General features: G+C 38.5%; 1 protein-coding gene across 13 annotated transcripts in view; it reads right to left on the reverse strand.

Moving 5' to 3' along the window:
- NCOR1 (nuclear receptor corepressor 1) overlaps positions 1-17,613 on the reverse strand; it is a 196,214-nt gene that overhangs the window by 27,660 nt on the left and 150,941 nt on the right. For 9 of the 13 annotated variants that reach the window (XM_045824329.1, XM_045824328.1, XM_045824335.1 and 6 more), the window contains 11 exons: positions 16,685-16,853; positions 14,467-14,607; positions 12,895-12,978; positions 11,921-12,177; positions 10,429-10,789; positions 7,425-7,652; positions 5,310-5,519; positions 4,669-4,818; positions 4,191-4,310; positions 1,414-1,579; positions 716-1,209 (listed from right to left, as the gene is read on the reverse strand). In XM_045824329.1, coding sequence (XP_045680285.1) covers positions 716-1,209; positions 1,414-1,579; positions 4,191-4,310; positions 4,669-4,818; positions 5,310-5,519; positions 7,425-7,652; positions 10,429-10,789; positions 11,921-12,177; positions 12,895-12,978; positions 14,467-14,607; positions 16,685-16,853 — 2,380 coding nt within the window. The remainder of the gene's footprint in view (positions 1-715; positions 1,210-1,413; positions 1,580-4,190; positions 4,311-4,668; positions 4,819-5,309; positions 5,520-7,424; positions 7,653-10,428; positions 10,790-11,920; positions 12,178-12,894; positions 12,979-14,466; positions 14,608-16,684; positions 16,854-17,613) is intronic. The other 4 variants (XM_045824336.1, XM_045824333.1, XM_045824340.1 and 1 more) reach the window with 2 other exon arrangements.

The raw sequence follows: 17,613 nt of genomic DNA on the forward strand, positions 1-17,613 counted from the left end.
ATTTTACTATAGATTTATGAATTCTTATAGACCCAAAAGGTTGCAAGAAGGGTGCAATGTAAATACTAATTACCAATAATAAGGTGGTCTCCCTTTTAAAAACTCTGTAACTTACACAAAAGATATGAAGCTTTGGGGTACCAGCCTAATACTGAACCAACTATATCCCAGAAAACACTGCTTGAAATTAGGCCTCAGTAACACAGAGCTTTAATGAGACATCTATTACCTTTCAGATACCTGAAAAGAGTAATAATCTCTGCACTCCATCTAACCACTTTCCAACTTTAATGAAGAGTACTTTTCTCAACCTGGCTGGCGTAGCTCAGTGGATTGAGCGTGGGCTGCGAACCAAAGTGTCGCAGGTTCGATTCCCAGTCAGGGCACATGCCTGGGTTGCAGGCCATGACCCCCAGCAACCACACATTGATATTTCTCTCTCTCTCTCTTTCTCCCTCCCTTCCCTCTCTAAAAAAAAAAAAGAGAGTACTTTTCTCATGAAATATAACCTGAAAGGTATATGTAAGAAATGCTAATATTTAAATAATCATAAAAACTGCAGAAGAGGCATTATTGCACTAACCCAAAAACCTTTCTTTACATTTACTATCAAGATTAGAATTTTCTTTATACCATTATTGATCTGCTTTGCCTAAAGAATATAGTCATTCTTTACTCAGATATCACATTGCGAAACTCAGATTGAGATACATACAGCTACTAGAAGAGTCTGAACTTTGAGAGCCACGTTCCCTTGCATCCTTGTCCGAGGCAATTTGCCGGGTGATGATCACGTCTATGAAGTTAGCTGCAGTAATGGTAGTCTTCCCTCGGGTTCTTAGCTCTTCCTCATATCTGGATTTTGGAGGAGGCCCTTTATCTTTCCCAGCCTCAGAATAAACTACTGAAGAATGAGGCTGGGGCTTGCCACTTGGAAAGGCTGAAGAAGTGTACAGACACTGAACAGATCTCTTCTCCACCTCCAGGGTTTTCTGCTCTAGCTGCTGTTGTTCACTAACTGCTGCTGACCTGCTTCTCAAATTTTCTTCTAACCTGGCAGCTTCATGCTTACTCTCTTTTGTTTTGGAAACATCCATCTGGGGGGCAGAAGCTGCAGCATCCACGAGAGCAGCCAGGGCATCTGCAGCTGTGTTGTAACGGGAGGCTGGCAGGCCTTGGCTTATTGAAGGACCCCCAGCAGGAAGTGGCCTGTAAACAAAACCAAACCACAACTGTAAAGGGAGACTCTGTACTGGGGGTGTGGTGGGGAGATGAAAGGACAAACTGCAACAACAACAAAAAATGTTTAGTGAGTAGTAAATCATTACTAAGATTACTGGAATCACAAACTAAAAAGTGTGTACACAAGAAACTTTGTTTTTGTTTTTGTCAAAATGTATACAACTGACTTACATGATTCGTAGCTGAGCACTAGGATCCAAAGGGGTAATGACACTGGTTCCATTGGGTCCCTGGAAGACGCTGGGTCTCTGCTGCAGCATGGTCTCCTGAGCTCTGACGGAAGGGGACGGGGAGCGAACGTATCCATGACTGCCAGGCCGGCCAGGCTGTTCTGAGCCTGCAGGGGGCAAGAAAACAAAGCAAGACAAAACAAAACAAAAAACCACAGGTAATAAGGAAGAAGCTCGAGATAGCAACATTTAGGGACTATTAATTTCCTAATATTCCTAAATAGGTAAAAGGGAAATGAGATAAGGAAAATGATACCTTACTTTCTGGCCTTTCTACAAATATGTTCTATAAAAATTTCTTAATAAAGATACAAGAAAACTACACTAGTAACTCGAAACAAAAACTCCAGCTATCATTTACTGTCATTGCCAATTGTGACAAGTTTCTATCTTGATTCTAGAGAGGGGGAAAAAAATAACACCAATAATGAAGTACTAACACAAATCAGATCAGTTCATCTTTCAGATTCCCTCAAACACATCCTTCAAACTCGGGTGTGTTTATCATTTCCAAAAATCAAATTTGGTACAACTTTCTAAGTATTATAACAAAAGTAATATACTACTGCTACCCCAGGTTTTGAGGCTGTTTCACCCACCCACAGTTCTTCCTGCTCACTTCGTTCCTGCTCTCCACAAGTCACTGTTTCTCTCCACAGGCTCTCTTTTGACGTGAAATCACTTACACTGCCCTTCCCAAAAGTGCGGCTCTACTAACTACACTTCTTCAATATTTGACACATTTTTGTTCACTTAACTTTAGCTCTCCGACAATAAAGCTACAACTTGGACCTGGTCAGAACTACTTCACTCAGAAGATCTCAAATTTCTTCTCTAATCACTTTCTTTCTTGCCTCCTCTTGTTCTACGCCCTCACTCTGACTTTCTAACTTGTTTTTTGCCCTTCATAAGAGCTAGCAGTTTTAGTATATACCCCTATTCTCATAGCAGGTAGCACCTATGGGCCTTTTCAGCAATTTTATCCCTTCTGACCATGTATCAGCTTAGGTGATTTTTTCTATATGGTATATTCCTAGAAATGGAATTGCTATTTAAATTTTTGTATCTCTGAAAAGGCTATCTTCACTTACACTGCCACTGACAATGTCTGCGAGCCAGTATTTCTTCAGACATGCCAGCACCAAGTATTTATCAACCTTTCACACGTGATAAAGAAAAATGGTATTTTATTGGGTTAAATCTGCATGTTATTTATTAGTATTTTAAAATACCATAGAGATTTTAAAAATACAGTTACTACTAATGTTATATATCATTTGTACATGGCTTTCTATAATTAAATCAACTTCCATGTTTTTATAGTCAATATATAATCAATATTACAGAGCTACCTACAATTTATTAAACATGTCTTATTGTCAGACGCATACTGATCTTTTTTTATTATATGTAGATAATAGGGTACATCTAAATTTAGGCTTTGCAGTCATTGGATTGTTTAAGATAAATCCTCTGAAATAATAGTACCAGGTCAATATGATAGCTAGGTTTCAGTCTCCTCCTCTATAGTGCCATCGCTTTGATTTCAAAGGCTTTATCTCCTGTGACCTTATAAATATGACAACCTCCTTGCACTGAGACCTTCGGTTCTGTACCAACCTCTCTAACCACCTCTCTGGCTTCTTTGGCCTTGACCTGTAACATCCCTCCCAGTAACATCTAAGGTCTGACCTATTCCTCTCCACATGTGCTTGCCATGGAAATCTCAGTCAAGCCATTTTTAACTCTTACAGATGACTCCTAAGTCACAATCTCCAACGTTCTGTCTTTCCTCCTAAGTGCCTTTCTTTCTTGCCTCCTCTTGTTCTATGCCCTCACTCTGACTTTCTAACTTGTTTTTTGCCCTTCATAAGAGCAAAAAACAAGGGCAAAGGAGATCTATATATCTGACAATATGAACAGAGTGAGTGATTTGATGTCACTGAGGGAACAAAGTATACCATGCATAAAACAAATATTCCAAAGACAGATTAAATACATACAAAATAAAAGACCTCTGCCTTTGCTTTCATTAATCCTGTCTGGTCTGTCTTATGTGCAGACAATCTAGTTTCTCACCTCCTCCTTATTCCCCATTATCTAGTTATTAAGTCCTTTTGATTCACCTTAACCATATAGTTCCTGGCAGTTCCTTTCTGGCCACTGCCAGTGTCAATGTCATGGTCTTACTGCCCTCCTGGCACCAGCCCATGTCCAACTTCAGGATTCTAACCCATCTCATGCCACTCTTGTGTAACTCTGATCATGTCACCTGCCTACTACACCAAATGGCAGCAACACTTCACTTATAATTCAAACTGTCACAAAACTTTCTAACCGTATTTCCCATTCTTTAAATTATGGCTCAATAATACACACATTTTCCTATCTATGAGCTTTTTGCTTGGGCTACTTTCAGCTCCAGTGAGATCCACAACCAGTATCTTCAGGCCCAATTGTAGCCAACTACAGGGGCCAAATCAAAATGATACCTTCATCATGAAAATCATTGTCCTGTTGAAAATTCATCTCCATTCCATTTTAACTTCTATAGTATTGTTAACCTGCACAAGTCCCTTAAGGCATTTAATTACTTTCTCTCTTATAATTCTTATTTGTAAGATCACCTTGACATCTCCCACAACATTTAACATAATACCCCATCATTCAAGATTACCAAGAAATGTCCACAGTGTGAACAAAAGCCATCTCGCTCACCTGGCCGAAGGTAGAGGTCTGAGGAGGCTGCAGCAATCCGCTCCCGCTCCTTCTCCCGCTCTCTCTCCCGCTCCCGTTCTCTTTCAGCACTCGCAGCTGCTGCAAGGTGTGATGAGTGTCCTGTAAAACACAGAAATCTGACACTTAAAGACAAAAATCTTAACATATCAGGTATAGGTACATCAAGCTATTTAAAAATTCTTAAGTGACTGAAAATTTTTCAAAAAGTTTCATATTTGAGATGTAGGAAGTTCATTTTATTAAGTCTTAGATGACAAATGGAGCATAACACAAGCTTTTAGGATATTTCTAGAGTGTCTAGTGACAGATGGCATATAGGAACTATTACTAAATATTAAATGAAAAACCGCAGACCAAATGGGAAAAAAAAGTGCCCAAAATACCTTCAAAGGCTATGTCATACACACTTGATCGCGCTGGTCATATCAGAGAGGGATGTGACTGTAGGGACTCTTACCTGGAGACATGGAAGCAGAGTTGTATGGCCTGGGAGGAAAAGTAATCTGTGTGCCAGGGATGTAAGTGATTCTTTCCATGGGAGGAGTACTCGTTCCCCCTGGATGAGGCACTAAAATTGCTGGAGGCATATTGGTCAGATCAATGATTCCTGCTCAAAAGACAAATAGAATAAAATTATGTTAACTTTAAGTGTTACTCTAAAGATACAGAACTATGCATGGCTTTTCTGGGGCAGGAGAAGAGTTATCTCTATGACCCAATGATACTTAGTATACAGTACAAATAAAAATGTTTAAAATCATCATCACTTTGTAAGACTTTTAAATCTACAAAAGGATATGAAATAATCTGCCCCATACCAGTAACCTAAGAGCATGGACTTAAGAGAAACAGAAAACTGGTAAAACAATGATTTCAAATACCTAGCACACTGACTTGGTTTAGTTATTTCAATGTTTACCAAAATACCCTGTTTCAATACATTACTTTGTTTGCTCTCAAAGGGTAAAGGCTATAGAAAGAAGTATGGGCCTTCTTTCTTTCTTTGCATCACTCATTCACCAAATATTTACTGAGTACCTAAAAAACCCTGGGTAAACATAGTAAGTTCTATGAAATCTGCACTGCAAAGACACAGACCCCTTGTTGCTGGGTATGGGAGACCCAGCTGTTGCTCTCGTGGGGAAAGTCCTCTGGCCACATCTGGGCGCAAGTTCACTTGCATCTGCTGTGAGGTAATGTAATCATTTAGGATTGTCTGTCTGGTGTTCTCCATTGCATAAAGCTGATATTGACTTGGGTAACCTGGTGTTGGTGAAAGCTGTCTCTGAAACAGGTACGCGGCAGCTGCTGATTGAGAGAACAAGAGAAAGGCGTTTCATTTATAGTCTAGTCAAATTCACTTGCTAAATATCACCCACAAAATGAGTAAGGAAAAAACAATCTGTTGAGCTAATGTGCACGTTCATCTTTTATTTAGTGTGGGGGCAGCACTTTAGAGATTAAGGTAGATTCTTTAGAATCTTGATATATCAAGATTCTTGTGTAAAGGGCCAAATGGCAAAAAATTTAGGCTTAGTGGACCATGTGGTGTCAGTCATCGGAGCCACAATATAACAAGCCCACACTGCAGTGTGCATTAGCACTATTTGAACTATGTGCAAACTGGCAGCAGCAGAGCTTTGCCTCCAGGCCACGGTTTGACAACCCCAGGTTAGAGCACAACACTAGATATCAGGAAGGGGTAGGCATGGTAAGAAGAAAAAGATAATGTCTCTATCCTCAAAACATTTGTGATCCAGCAAAAGGTCAAAATTGACAGGCAAATGGAACTGCTATAAAATAAAGGACTATGATAAACACTAAATGAAAGTCTAAATATTCAATTTGGTCTGACAACTTGACTAAACTATCGTGTGTGTGTGTGTGTGTGTGTGTGTGTGTGTGTGTGTGTGTGTGTATGTGTGTGTTCTACATAGAACAATGTATCACAAATGTTCTGGAATGTTCGCTTCCCATTCATCTAGAACTCCAGACAGGTAAATCTGTCAACTGACTCTGGGAATTTCTGCCTCAATTCCGGACAGTGCCTAATGAACTAGGTGTGGACTTGTCTGAAACTTACTGTTCTCAATCAACAAACAGTTCAGATAAAGTATTTTTTATACACACCATTAGAAATCTTGGAATACAGGTAATGAAAATCATGTCCCTAAAGACCAAGGTGAAACATAAGTGTTCTTTGTCCCAATTTCAACTTGAATGTTGTAACAAGCAAGCAGAAGAGGCATGAGCGGAAAAAAACATTCGAGGGCACTGGAGCAGGCCAGAGGAGCAGGGCTGCGACCTGGAAGGACAGGGTGGAGCCCACACAGCAGGAGGGTCATGACAGACAGCCCAGCGGAGATGCTCTGCCAGCCAGCCACCTGTGCTGCCTGGACCCCTTTTCTGTCCTACAGAATGCCACCCCGCCCCTGGTGGGAAGCAGCACCACGTTCAGTGTAGACTGCTCTCTAGGAAACCTACACCCTTCTGTACCTACCAGAATTATATTTACCCACAGTGGTAGTGGGTCTGTTCAAAAGTTCCTTCTAGCTATACTTGCTACTGTAATTATGTAACTTAATGAAATAATCTATAAATCAATGAGAGAAAAATGAAAAGAGTTGTTTCTCTGGAAATTAAGTTGACTGCTTTGGAAAGACTCAATATAGAAGTTGAATCAAGTATGATCTAGACCATTTTAAAAGATGGGAAAAAAATCTAGAACGGTATTTAGATTAATTTGAAGTATCTATATTCTAGTTTCACTCAAAAAACCAAACCTGGAAATGTAAATATTGTTTATGTAAGACAGACATAGTGAGGTTTAATCAGTGGACCTTTACCTTAGGTCAGGACATTGGTTAATAAATGCCTAAGTTATAAATTAAAATGTTTAAGCTATGCCTGTGCCATTTAAAATAATTCTTCACATACATTAAGCAACTTTTCCAATTACCTTAAACAAATGCCATCAGATAAGAGGGCTTTCATATACCTATTATTTGCAGTTCTTTAAGGGGTACTGGCAATATTTTGTTTCCTGAGTTAGATCCTTGTGCTATGGGGTGGTACAGTGTATGAAAATTCACCAAGCTAGACACTAACAATATGTACAATTGTCTGCATACTGTACTTTAATAAACAGAAAGTTTAAAAAGTCATACAGGTATATTATTTCTTTGCCACAAGTTAGCACTACAAGCTGCTTACCAGGATCCAGAGCCCTGTGAAATGGCATGGCCGGGTCCAGGTGCGCAGGAAGGTGGCTCCGGTAAACCTCTCCTGTGGTACTGCCTCGGTGATGGGGGTCAAAAGGGCTGTGGCTCACTACAGGGTCTACCCCAGGGACTGGAGACTTGGCTGGTATGCTTTCCCTCTGGGTAGGAGTCAATGTTGATTTTCTTTCATGATTGATAGATTTGCTAGAAGAAATTGTAACTGGAAAAAAGAGCCAACACCACAATTTCTTAAGAACACTTGCTATTATATTTAACCATTTCTCAACCAGTCAAACACAGACCTATAGTCATATAATATTTTGATCTTCCCTGTCCACTAACCATTTAACATTCATTCTTGCAAAATATGCAAATGTGAAGAGCCAGCAAAAGATTCTGAGGTTTGCAGAAAATTACCACCTTTCATAGTATAGCACCAGCATATTACGACCTCATGTTGATTAAAATGAAGTTCAATACTCTTCTTTACATCCCATTATAAATGATTTTGTTTTCTGTGTGACTTGAACATAATCAATTCTTTTGATCTCACATATATCAAATCTCCACTCCCCCTGTGTTACCCAGCCTCCTTGCTGCCTATCAGTTGCTAAGTTATACAGTAGTTCCCAATCCCCCTTTTTTCTCTTTTGTATCCTAAGATTTCATTTGTCTGCCCATTTGTCACTTAGTAGCTATTTTGGTCATCTATCCAAGTACTGCAGGGCTTATGTATTCAAGTAAGCCTTATTTTACTTCATAATGGTCCCAAAGCACAAGAGTAGTGATGCTGGCAATTCAGATATGCCAAAGAGAAGATGAAGTCTGCTTCCTTTAAGTGAAAAGGTATGTATAGGGAAAAACATGACATTTAGGGTTTGGTACTAACCTCAGTTTCAGGGATCCACTGAGGGTTTTGGAATGTATCCCCTGCAAATAAGTGGGAACTGCTGTACTATTTTCCCTTGCTCTGTACTTTCACAAAGACTCTTATTTTACCTCCTCCCTACTCAGCCTCTTCTTTATAAGACACAGAGGTGAGATGATCCCACCAATGCCTATCATATCCAAACATCACCCTAAACTGTTTTAATAACTGTGGGAAAACACTGCAATATGTAACTCATAACATGCATGGCCCTGACCAATGTGGCTTGGTTGGTTGGGCATCAATGCAAAAATCAACATAGGTTACCAGTTCAATTCCTGGTCAGGGCACATGCCTAGGTTGCAGGTTCAGTCCCCGGTAGGACCCCATGCCAGAGGCAACCTACTGATGTTTCTCTCCCTCCTTCATATATAGTCTTCATCCACAGTTCCTAATTCACAGCTCCCAAAACCACTGGAATTTCCTAAGTGTTAGAGGGATGAAGCTGTCTTTTGGTACGTTAATGAAGTGACTTTTATAAGGCACCTAGGGAACAGGGATGATTGTGAGGAGAACCAACCACGTGGTTAGAAAGTTGGAACTTTCAGCATCATTCACTCCCTGCCCTCCAGGGAGGCTGGAGTTTGAATTCAATTATCAATAACCACTGATTTAATCAATCATGCCTACATAATAAAACCTTCATAAGAAACTAGAAGGACTGTGTTCAGAAAGCTTCCAGGTTGGTGGGCAATGGAGGTGTGGGGAAAGGGGCATGGAAGCTCCACACTCCTTTCCCCATACCTTGCCCTGGGCATCTCTCTCATCTAGCTGCTTCTGTGTTATATCCTTTTAAAATAAACTGGTGATCTAGTAACTAAAATGTTTCTCTGACTTCTGTGAGTCATTCTAGAAAGTATCTGAACCCAGGAGGGGGCCATGGGAACCTCTGATTTATTGCCAGTAGGTCAAAAGCACAGGTAGCACTCTGGACTTGCAACTGGCACCTTGTGTTGGAGGGTGTCTTTAGAACCTCCGACCTGCAGCCAGTAGGTCAGAAGCAGAAGTAAGAGCCTGACTGTTGTCAGGAGGGTGCAAAGTCTTATAGGCTGGACGTGTAACCTGTGAAATCTGATGCTATCTCTGGGTAGGGAGTGTTGGAAATAAGTTGAATTCTGGGACACCCTGCTGAAGTTTGAGCATTGTCCGCTGTGTGGAGAATCTTCCCTGCCTCCCTCCCGCCACACCATGTTGGAAACTGGGTCTCAAAACACCCAAAATAAACACACAAAAATTAAATCTACTATTTTAGCTATTTTAAAATGATTCAGTGGCAAAATACCTCACAATGTTATACAACTGTCATCACTATCTAATTATTACTATTTTGATACTATTAACTTTACCATGATCAAACAAATCTGCCTGTCACAAGCCAGAAACATACTCTAGTTTATTCCATCCCCTTCCCAGGCTCACCCTGCTCACACAGAGAGTGCATTTTCCTTATGCAGGGCAGTTCTTCTTCAAAACTATAGACAAAAGGTTTTGGATTCACCACCCTACCAATAGGCAGGCACTTCCCTTATCTCCTCCTCCACCCTACTACACCTCTCCCTATGCCTAAAACACTTTTCACCTTTAAACTCTCAGTGTCTAGCCAAGAGCCTTCCACATGAGCCTTCAATAGGTACTTCAAAAACATTTAAAATGATAAGTGGATACATTATTAAAGGTCTCATTGTTTCAGGAACCACCTGACAAAAATCTATGTCCCTTACCTTACTGAGGTACACACCAGTAAAACAATAACAGTGCACATTTACTGAGTCCTTTAAACACACCCAGGACTATTCTTTGAAAGTTCCTTAAACATACTACCTCATTTTATTTTCTCATATACACACACTCTAAGACTATACTTATTCTAGAGCATTTCTGGACTCTATCCTACTCTGCACTTGATTAAAACATTGTGTATTTTACTTACAATTATGTCTACTTTTAATTTGGCAGTCCTCCATAGCCTTAGCATCAAGCACAATCTGTGACAATGTGACATTTACTACTTGCCAGGTATGAAAAAGTACAATAAAAATGATTAGATGAGGATACAAGAGTAACATACCATCGGAAGTCCTGTTCATCATGGGCGAGCCTCTGGACATGGTGTTTTGATAACTCACAGGTGTCCGCCGTGCACTGGTGTCATCATAAATCCCAGGGCTCACCTGTGCTTTGGGAGTTTCATGAAGAGTTGACCTAAGAACTGAGGGACCAGAGCTTACCACCGATGTATGGCGGGAACGCACTGGCTCGCCTGCTTTCACATCCTCATATTTTCCCCGTTCTATCACTTTTATGTTCTCTGGTACAATTTCCAGTGGAGGCATTCCACGGGCTAGTTTGCTAGGTCCTGTGATTAAGGATCTGACATTGTGTTTGATGGCAGATTGACCTGAGCTGCTGTCAAACTTTATTGGTGTACCCTAAAGGGAAAGAAACAAATATTACAGGTAGCCCAAAGCACCTAAATATTTTTTTATCTAAGATCTATGTTTGATTAATGGAAATTATAGTTTGCTGTAGTAATCTTTTTTTTCAATTACAATTTACATTCAATATTATTTTGTATTAGTTTCATGTGTACAGCATAGCGGATAGCCCATCATATACTTTACAAAGTGTTCCCCTAATATTTCAAGTACTCATCTGGCACCATACATAATGATTAAAATATTACTAACTGTATTCCTTATGCTGTGATTTATATCCCTGTGACTATTTTTTGACTATCAATTTGTACTTCCTAATCATTTTACTTTTTTCATATAGCCAGCCCCTCTATCCGCTTCCCAGCGGGCAACCCTCAGTTTGTTCTCTGTATCTATGTTTGTTTCTGTTTTGTTTATTTATTTTGTTTTTTAGGTACTACATATAAGTGAAATTGTATGGTATTTGTTTATTTCACTTAGTATAATACCTTCTAAGTCCATCTATGCTTTTACAAATGATAAGCTTTTTTTTTAAATGGTCAAGTAATATTCAATTGTATATATGTGCCATACTTCTTTAAATATATTGTTTTTTTTAGGACAGGGAGAGAAAGAAACATCAATTTATAGTTCCACTTATTATGCATTGATTGGTTTGCTTCTTGTATATGCCGTGACCTGAGATCGGACCCACAGCTTTGGTGTACTGAAATGCTGCTATAACCAAATGAGGTACTCAGCCAGGGCTAGTACCATAACTTTTTTATCAACTCATCTATTTATGGGTACTTGTGTGCTTCCATTTCTTGGCTACTGTAAATAATGCTTCAATGAATATAGGAGTGCATATATTCTTTCAAGTTAGTGTTTTGGGTATTGTAATCTTTATCGTCTATGTGCATGTCTCAATCACAAGCCCACCAATTCTGAGTTGCATCCTTTCCCACATTATACACTCCACATTATGGACACGATAAAAACTAATGATACAGCATACATAACACTTTCATGTTTACTTCCAAAAGATCTGACCTCATAAGAGCTACTTATCATTATTAAAGTGCACTTTTTAAAGTGCTTCGTCTAAAGTAGAATGACTATCAAAAAGAACCAGGATCCCATTACCTGGGAGATGGAACCCTCAATTATGGGCCTTGTGCTCTGGACCACTTCTGGGGTTTTCCGACTTTCCTGAGTTAAAATGTCTTGTCGTGGAATCTCATGAATGGAGCGCCCCATTTCTTTGATGGTGGTGATGCCATCATATGGTTTTCCTTTGGTAATGGCACCTTCGAATGCTCGTATGGGAGGACTCTCCCTCTTAATCTGTTTGGGATATTTAATTCCATCTTCAAAGCTTTCAGTTGTTGCTCTTGGTGTGCCTTTAAAAAAGAATTCAAGATATATGCTTATTAAAACAACACCCACAGTTGCATAACAATGGCACTGAACTGTACAATTAAAAATTGTTAAAAAGAGCCCTGGCTGGTGTGGCTCAGTGGATTGAGTGTCAGCCTCAAAGGGTGAACCAAAGGGTTGCCAGTTCAGTTCCTGGTCAGGGCACAGGCCTGGGTTTCAGGCCAGGTCCCCAGTTGGGGGCGCACAAGAGGCAACCACACAATGATGGTTTTATTTCCTCTCTTTCTCCCTCCCTTCCCCTCTCTCTAAAAATAAATCAATATTTTTAATTGTTAAAATGATAAATTTGTTGCATATCTTTTACCACAATTTAAGAAAACTAATGCCTTTTCACCTTGCAGTTTCTAATCAATTTTCTGTTTATAACAGATCCTTCAATAAATATTCATCAGTCATTTTTTTAGAGTTGTTCAAAATTTAAGACATCATTCCTTACACTCACACATTGGTTCTTATATAGTAAAGATGTCTCTAATTCAACTATTAGGCAACTATCATCTACAAATAAGAGTATACAGCTCAGAAACAGAAGATTTATAATCAAGACTTAAATATCTAACATTTCAAAAGGGAAAATATCTTGAAAGGCAGGTTTCACACACTGCAAGTTAATGTCCAACTCCTCTGCCAGTAAGGCAGTCATGACAGACAGACAGACAAACAAACAAACAAATGGTTACCCTGCATTATGGAACCAGACAGCACAGTCCTTTCTTTTAGGTCAGAATGAGGACTTCCCCTGGGTAATGCTCGGCATATCAGCCCTTTCAAAACAAGAAAGCAATTCAAGCATTAAACACAATGGATATGTCAATTCACATATATTTTATATTATCCTTAGAATATGTATTTATGATAAAAGCTCTATGGAGAAAGGGGTATCATTTTAAACTATGTACAGTGCCATGTGGACACTAGATTTGTTGGAGCGGTCACTTCTTAAATTATGTAAGTGTCTAAGCACTATGCTATATACCTGAAACTAATATAGTACTGAATGTCAATTATAATTTTAAAAAGGGGGGAAGGATTTTTGATCTGTGAACTACTCAGAAGAATGCCATGAAATAAAAGTTGGAAGTATCAAACATGACCACTACATTTTTCTAAATAAAAAATTGACCACAAAAGACATCTATTTTGGGTCAAAAAAGAAAGAGCGAGCCCTGGCCAGGTGGCTAGTTGATTGGACTGTTATCCTGTACACCAAAAGGTTACGGGTTCAATTCCTGGTCAGGACACATGTCTAGGTTGTGGGTTCAATCCTTGGTTGAAGTGTGTATAGGAGGCAACCAATGAGTCAGTCTCTCTCTCTCTCTCTCTCTCTCTCTCTTCCTCCCTCTCTAAAATCAATAAACATATTCTCGGGTGAGGATTTTAAAAAAAGGAAAGAAAGACACTTTCAAAGCTAAATCTAAAATCCCAATGGTTCTTTACCATGGTGAGAGAAAATACAAAGGGACTGAAAATCACTGTTTAGCTTTAGAATATATCTGTGAGAAAAGGAAAACATGAAAAATGAATAACTTAAAAATAGACAAAGCAAACATGAACATCAAAATTAAAGAGTTATAAATAACCTCAAAAAATTTCATGCTGTACAATATATGTACAGGGTGAGGCAAAAGTAGGCTTACAATTGTTCAGATGGAAAATAAATATAAGAATGAACTCTGTGTATGAGCATACTCACAACTTTTGCCCCACCCTGTACTGCTGGTAATTTTGAATCAAGGATTGGAAATAACCACACCCATTTACCCTTAAATAAAGGGGAGTAAGATTATTTTTAAATACAAAGAAAATCCAAAATTAGATAGGACTTCTAAGATTGATAAATCCTTACCCTGGTTTCATCTAGATTAAAATTAAACTATTGAGGCAGGTTAAGATTTAAAGAAAGTCATTAAAAAGAAAAAAGCCACACTATCATTTACTGAATGTATATCATATAATCAGCACAAATTCACCAAGAAAGAGTAAAGTTCTAAATCAGATACATGTCTTTGCACCATCCATTACATCACCTTCTCTGCCTCACAATAAAAACAAAGTTCTCATAATGAATTTCACATTTTTAAACTCTATCTATTTTTATATTATACATATTAACAATATATTAGTATGCTTCATTTCTATATTAATATAAATTCCAGGTAGAAACAACAGTTTGAATATAACCTAACCCAACAATGTAAACTTACTATACAAAATTAAATGTATTTAATTATGTTCTGGAAACCAGATTTTACCCTCTAATGGTGCTGATACAGGAGACTCCCTCATTGGCAATCCTTGTTTTATACTTCCTTCCACTGACTCATAGCTTCTTTTTAAACTGATTTCATGAGCTGTTCTTGGACTCCTTGTCCCTTCTCGGACATTTTTAATATCTGAAGAATACAGAAACAAGACTTGCTCAGACAGAAGTCAAAGCCTATTGTACAGTAAGGAAGTTATTGTAATTTCATAGTCTATCTTATAAAAACAAGAATATAAAAACTAGTCTTAACCTACTAGTCTTAGCATACAATATAAATATGTGCAAATGGTATTTATAAAAATGTCTTTGTTCATTCCAACATATTTACTGAGTTCCAGGCTTAAGCTAGGCTTACACATAAGGTTAACTTTAAGTCTCTTTGCTCATTAAACTTACCCAATAGTGACAGACACAGATAAATTAATAGGCAATTACTATAGAGCGTAATAAGTACTATGAAAAGAGAAGTACAATGTGCTATGAGAATGCCAGAAGGGGAACCTAACACTTTAAGGTACTGATGAGGCTGCTAGAAGTAATATTTAAGCTTAGAACTGAATGATAAATAAGAGTTGCTTAAGTCAAAAGTAAAGGGAGGAAGAGGTGACACAGACCAAGGGGCAATGAACACAAAGACCCCAAGGCAAAACAGAGTATGGCACATTAAAATAACTTAAACTTGGGAGTTAGGGGGTAGAAGGATTGAGCAAAAAGGAAAAAGGACTCATGGACATGGACAACAGTGTGGTGATTGCGGGGGGGCGGGGGGGGGCGGGGGAAGGGATATAAGGGGGATAAATGGCAGTGGAAAAAATATACAATTAAAAATATATTTTAAAAATCCTTAAACTCAGTTAATGGCCCATGTGTACAGTGAATCTAGGAAAAAAGAATGTAGGGCGAGTAAATGCAAGGGGGCTAAAGGGAAAAGTAAAAAGGGCCCTGGCTGGTGTGGCTCAGTAGAGTAAGTGTCGGGCGGATGAACCAGAATCGCCAGTTTCATTGTCAGTCAGGGCACATGCCTGGGTTGCAGGCCAAGTCCCCAGTAGGGGGCACCGGAGAGACAACCATACACTGATGTTTCTCTCCTTATTTTCCTCCCTCCCTTCCCATCTAGAAATAAACAAAATCTTAAAAAAAGAAAAACCTGGGAAGGGAACAATCTGAAGAGATAAACTGGAAGCAGATAGATCATAGAGGGGTGATTAAGCCAAGGTAAGGAGCTTACAATAACCCTAAAGGCAATGGAGAACCAAGCAAGTGACATGACATACAATTCTGACTATGGGTTAATACTGAAGTCAGGGAGATCAGTTAGGCAGCTACTGAGCTTTCTAGATGAAATATGGCGGTAACTCTGGAGAATAAACAAAAATGGAAGGATTCCCAGGACTTTAAGAAAGAGAACAGAAACAAGTTTAAGTGACTGACTGACTGGATGTGGAAAGCTTTAGGAGGAGTCAAAGATGACACTGAGATTTCTGGGTTAGACAATGTACATTAAGTTCTTTCAACAGAAACAAAATGCAAACCAATATATGACAGGATGTTAAAACTATAAAGGAGGAAGGAAATAAGAAAGTTACCACATATTTTGCATCAGGCACTCTGTGCTCACAAATTTTATTTCTTTGTATTTGAGGAGAAAGATAAAACACAGCTAATAACTACTCAGATCACAAAAACATTTGCAAATGAGAACTCAAATCCAGTTCATCACTTGGCTTTTAAACCATAACTGAGTCATTCTTATAAAGTAATATTAATGGAGAAATATAAATTAAGAGTATACCTAAAGAAATGTTTTCATATAGACATTAAAAGAGTTATATTTATGAAGAATTTAAATTCAATACTTTTTCTAGGATTATCAGACTATTACCTACACCCTAATGCTTAACTCATAAAATAAGAATCTTTCTAAAATGAAAGTGGTTCTGTTAAAGTTAACAAAGATTCTTTTCCTAGGCTAAATTGACAGACTGTAGTTCACGTTATATACCATTCACACTACACTATGAGGTTTGCACTGTCACTTTTTATTGACTGCCTCTCTTAGTTTTTCTCAAACATTTCAGGAGAAAGCACTATTATGAACCCTTTTTACAGAGAGGGAATTTGGGCTTAGAGAAGGGAAACTAACTTCCCTAAAGCAAGTATGTGGGGAACCAGACGCAATGTTTTCAGTGTACAGACATAATACTTACTATCATAAGATAAAATGTGTCCACTTTTGCCTTCATAAATAACATGGCCTTTGGATGCAGTCTCTTCTCTGCCTTTCTCAGGACTGCTCTCTTCAATGGGTATTCTAGAAATGGGTCCCTTCACCAAAGCCTCAGCTGGTATGCCAGCCTGGGACAGAGCCGGGGTACCCTGACATCAAATCAAACACAAGTACCAGAAAAGTCACTTGAGTTCCATGGAAATGCAAGCCACTTAGAAAATTTAACCTACCTCGCTGAGTCAGATCAACCCATATCTTTAAAGCAGAGAAAACAAGCATAGGGGAGGAAATAAGACATTAAGTTTTTATGACATTAAATATAAAGAAATATTTTATTTTCATCTTTCAACAATGACACACAAAACCTCTTTAAAATGCTGATAAATACATGAGTTGAATCAGCTTTCTTCCCTACTGGGAATTCAAACTTTTATGAAGGCACTTAGCTGATGAAAAAAATTGTTTTAAGGACTAAAATCATGTAAATATAATAAAGCTTTTTCAAAATTTCTAATAAAAATACATCAATAAATTAAGCTGTAACTTTTAGAGTACCACAACTTTCTCTCATAATGTGATAAGAAGAAGAAAGAACAATTCAATTACCAAACTGTCTGCTCGATTAGAGCTCTAGTCATCAATAAGAGAAGGGTAAGAAAACTCTGATGCCTCCATTTTGTAATGTGGATTCCATTTAGGCCATATCATCTGAATTTTCACCACCATTAAGTCCTTTTCTGGGTTGGTCTTTTTACCTTTCTTTTAAGCAGTAAACCCTTCCTTCAAAGAAAATCATTCATGAAACCTAATATGTAGAATACTTTGTACAACTGAGCTGCCTGGGTTGAAATGAAAGTGGAAAACCCAGACTTACCCCATTCACACATTTAAAGTCCCCAAAATTCTAGA

This window comes from Phyllostomus hastatus, unplaced genomic scaffold (assembly GCF_019186645.2).
Source record: "Phyllostomus hastatus isolate PE091 unplaced genomic scaffold, TTU_PhHast_1.1 phas_scaffold_55, whole genome shotgun sequence".
In the NCBI taxonomy this organism is placed as follows: domain Eukaryota; kingdom Metazoa; phylum Chordata; class Mammalia; order Chiroptera; family Phyllostomidae; genus Phyllostomus; species Phyllostomus hastatus.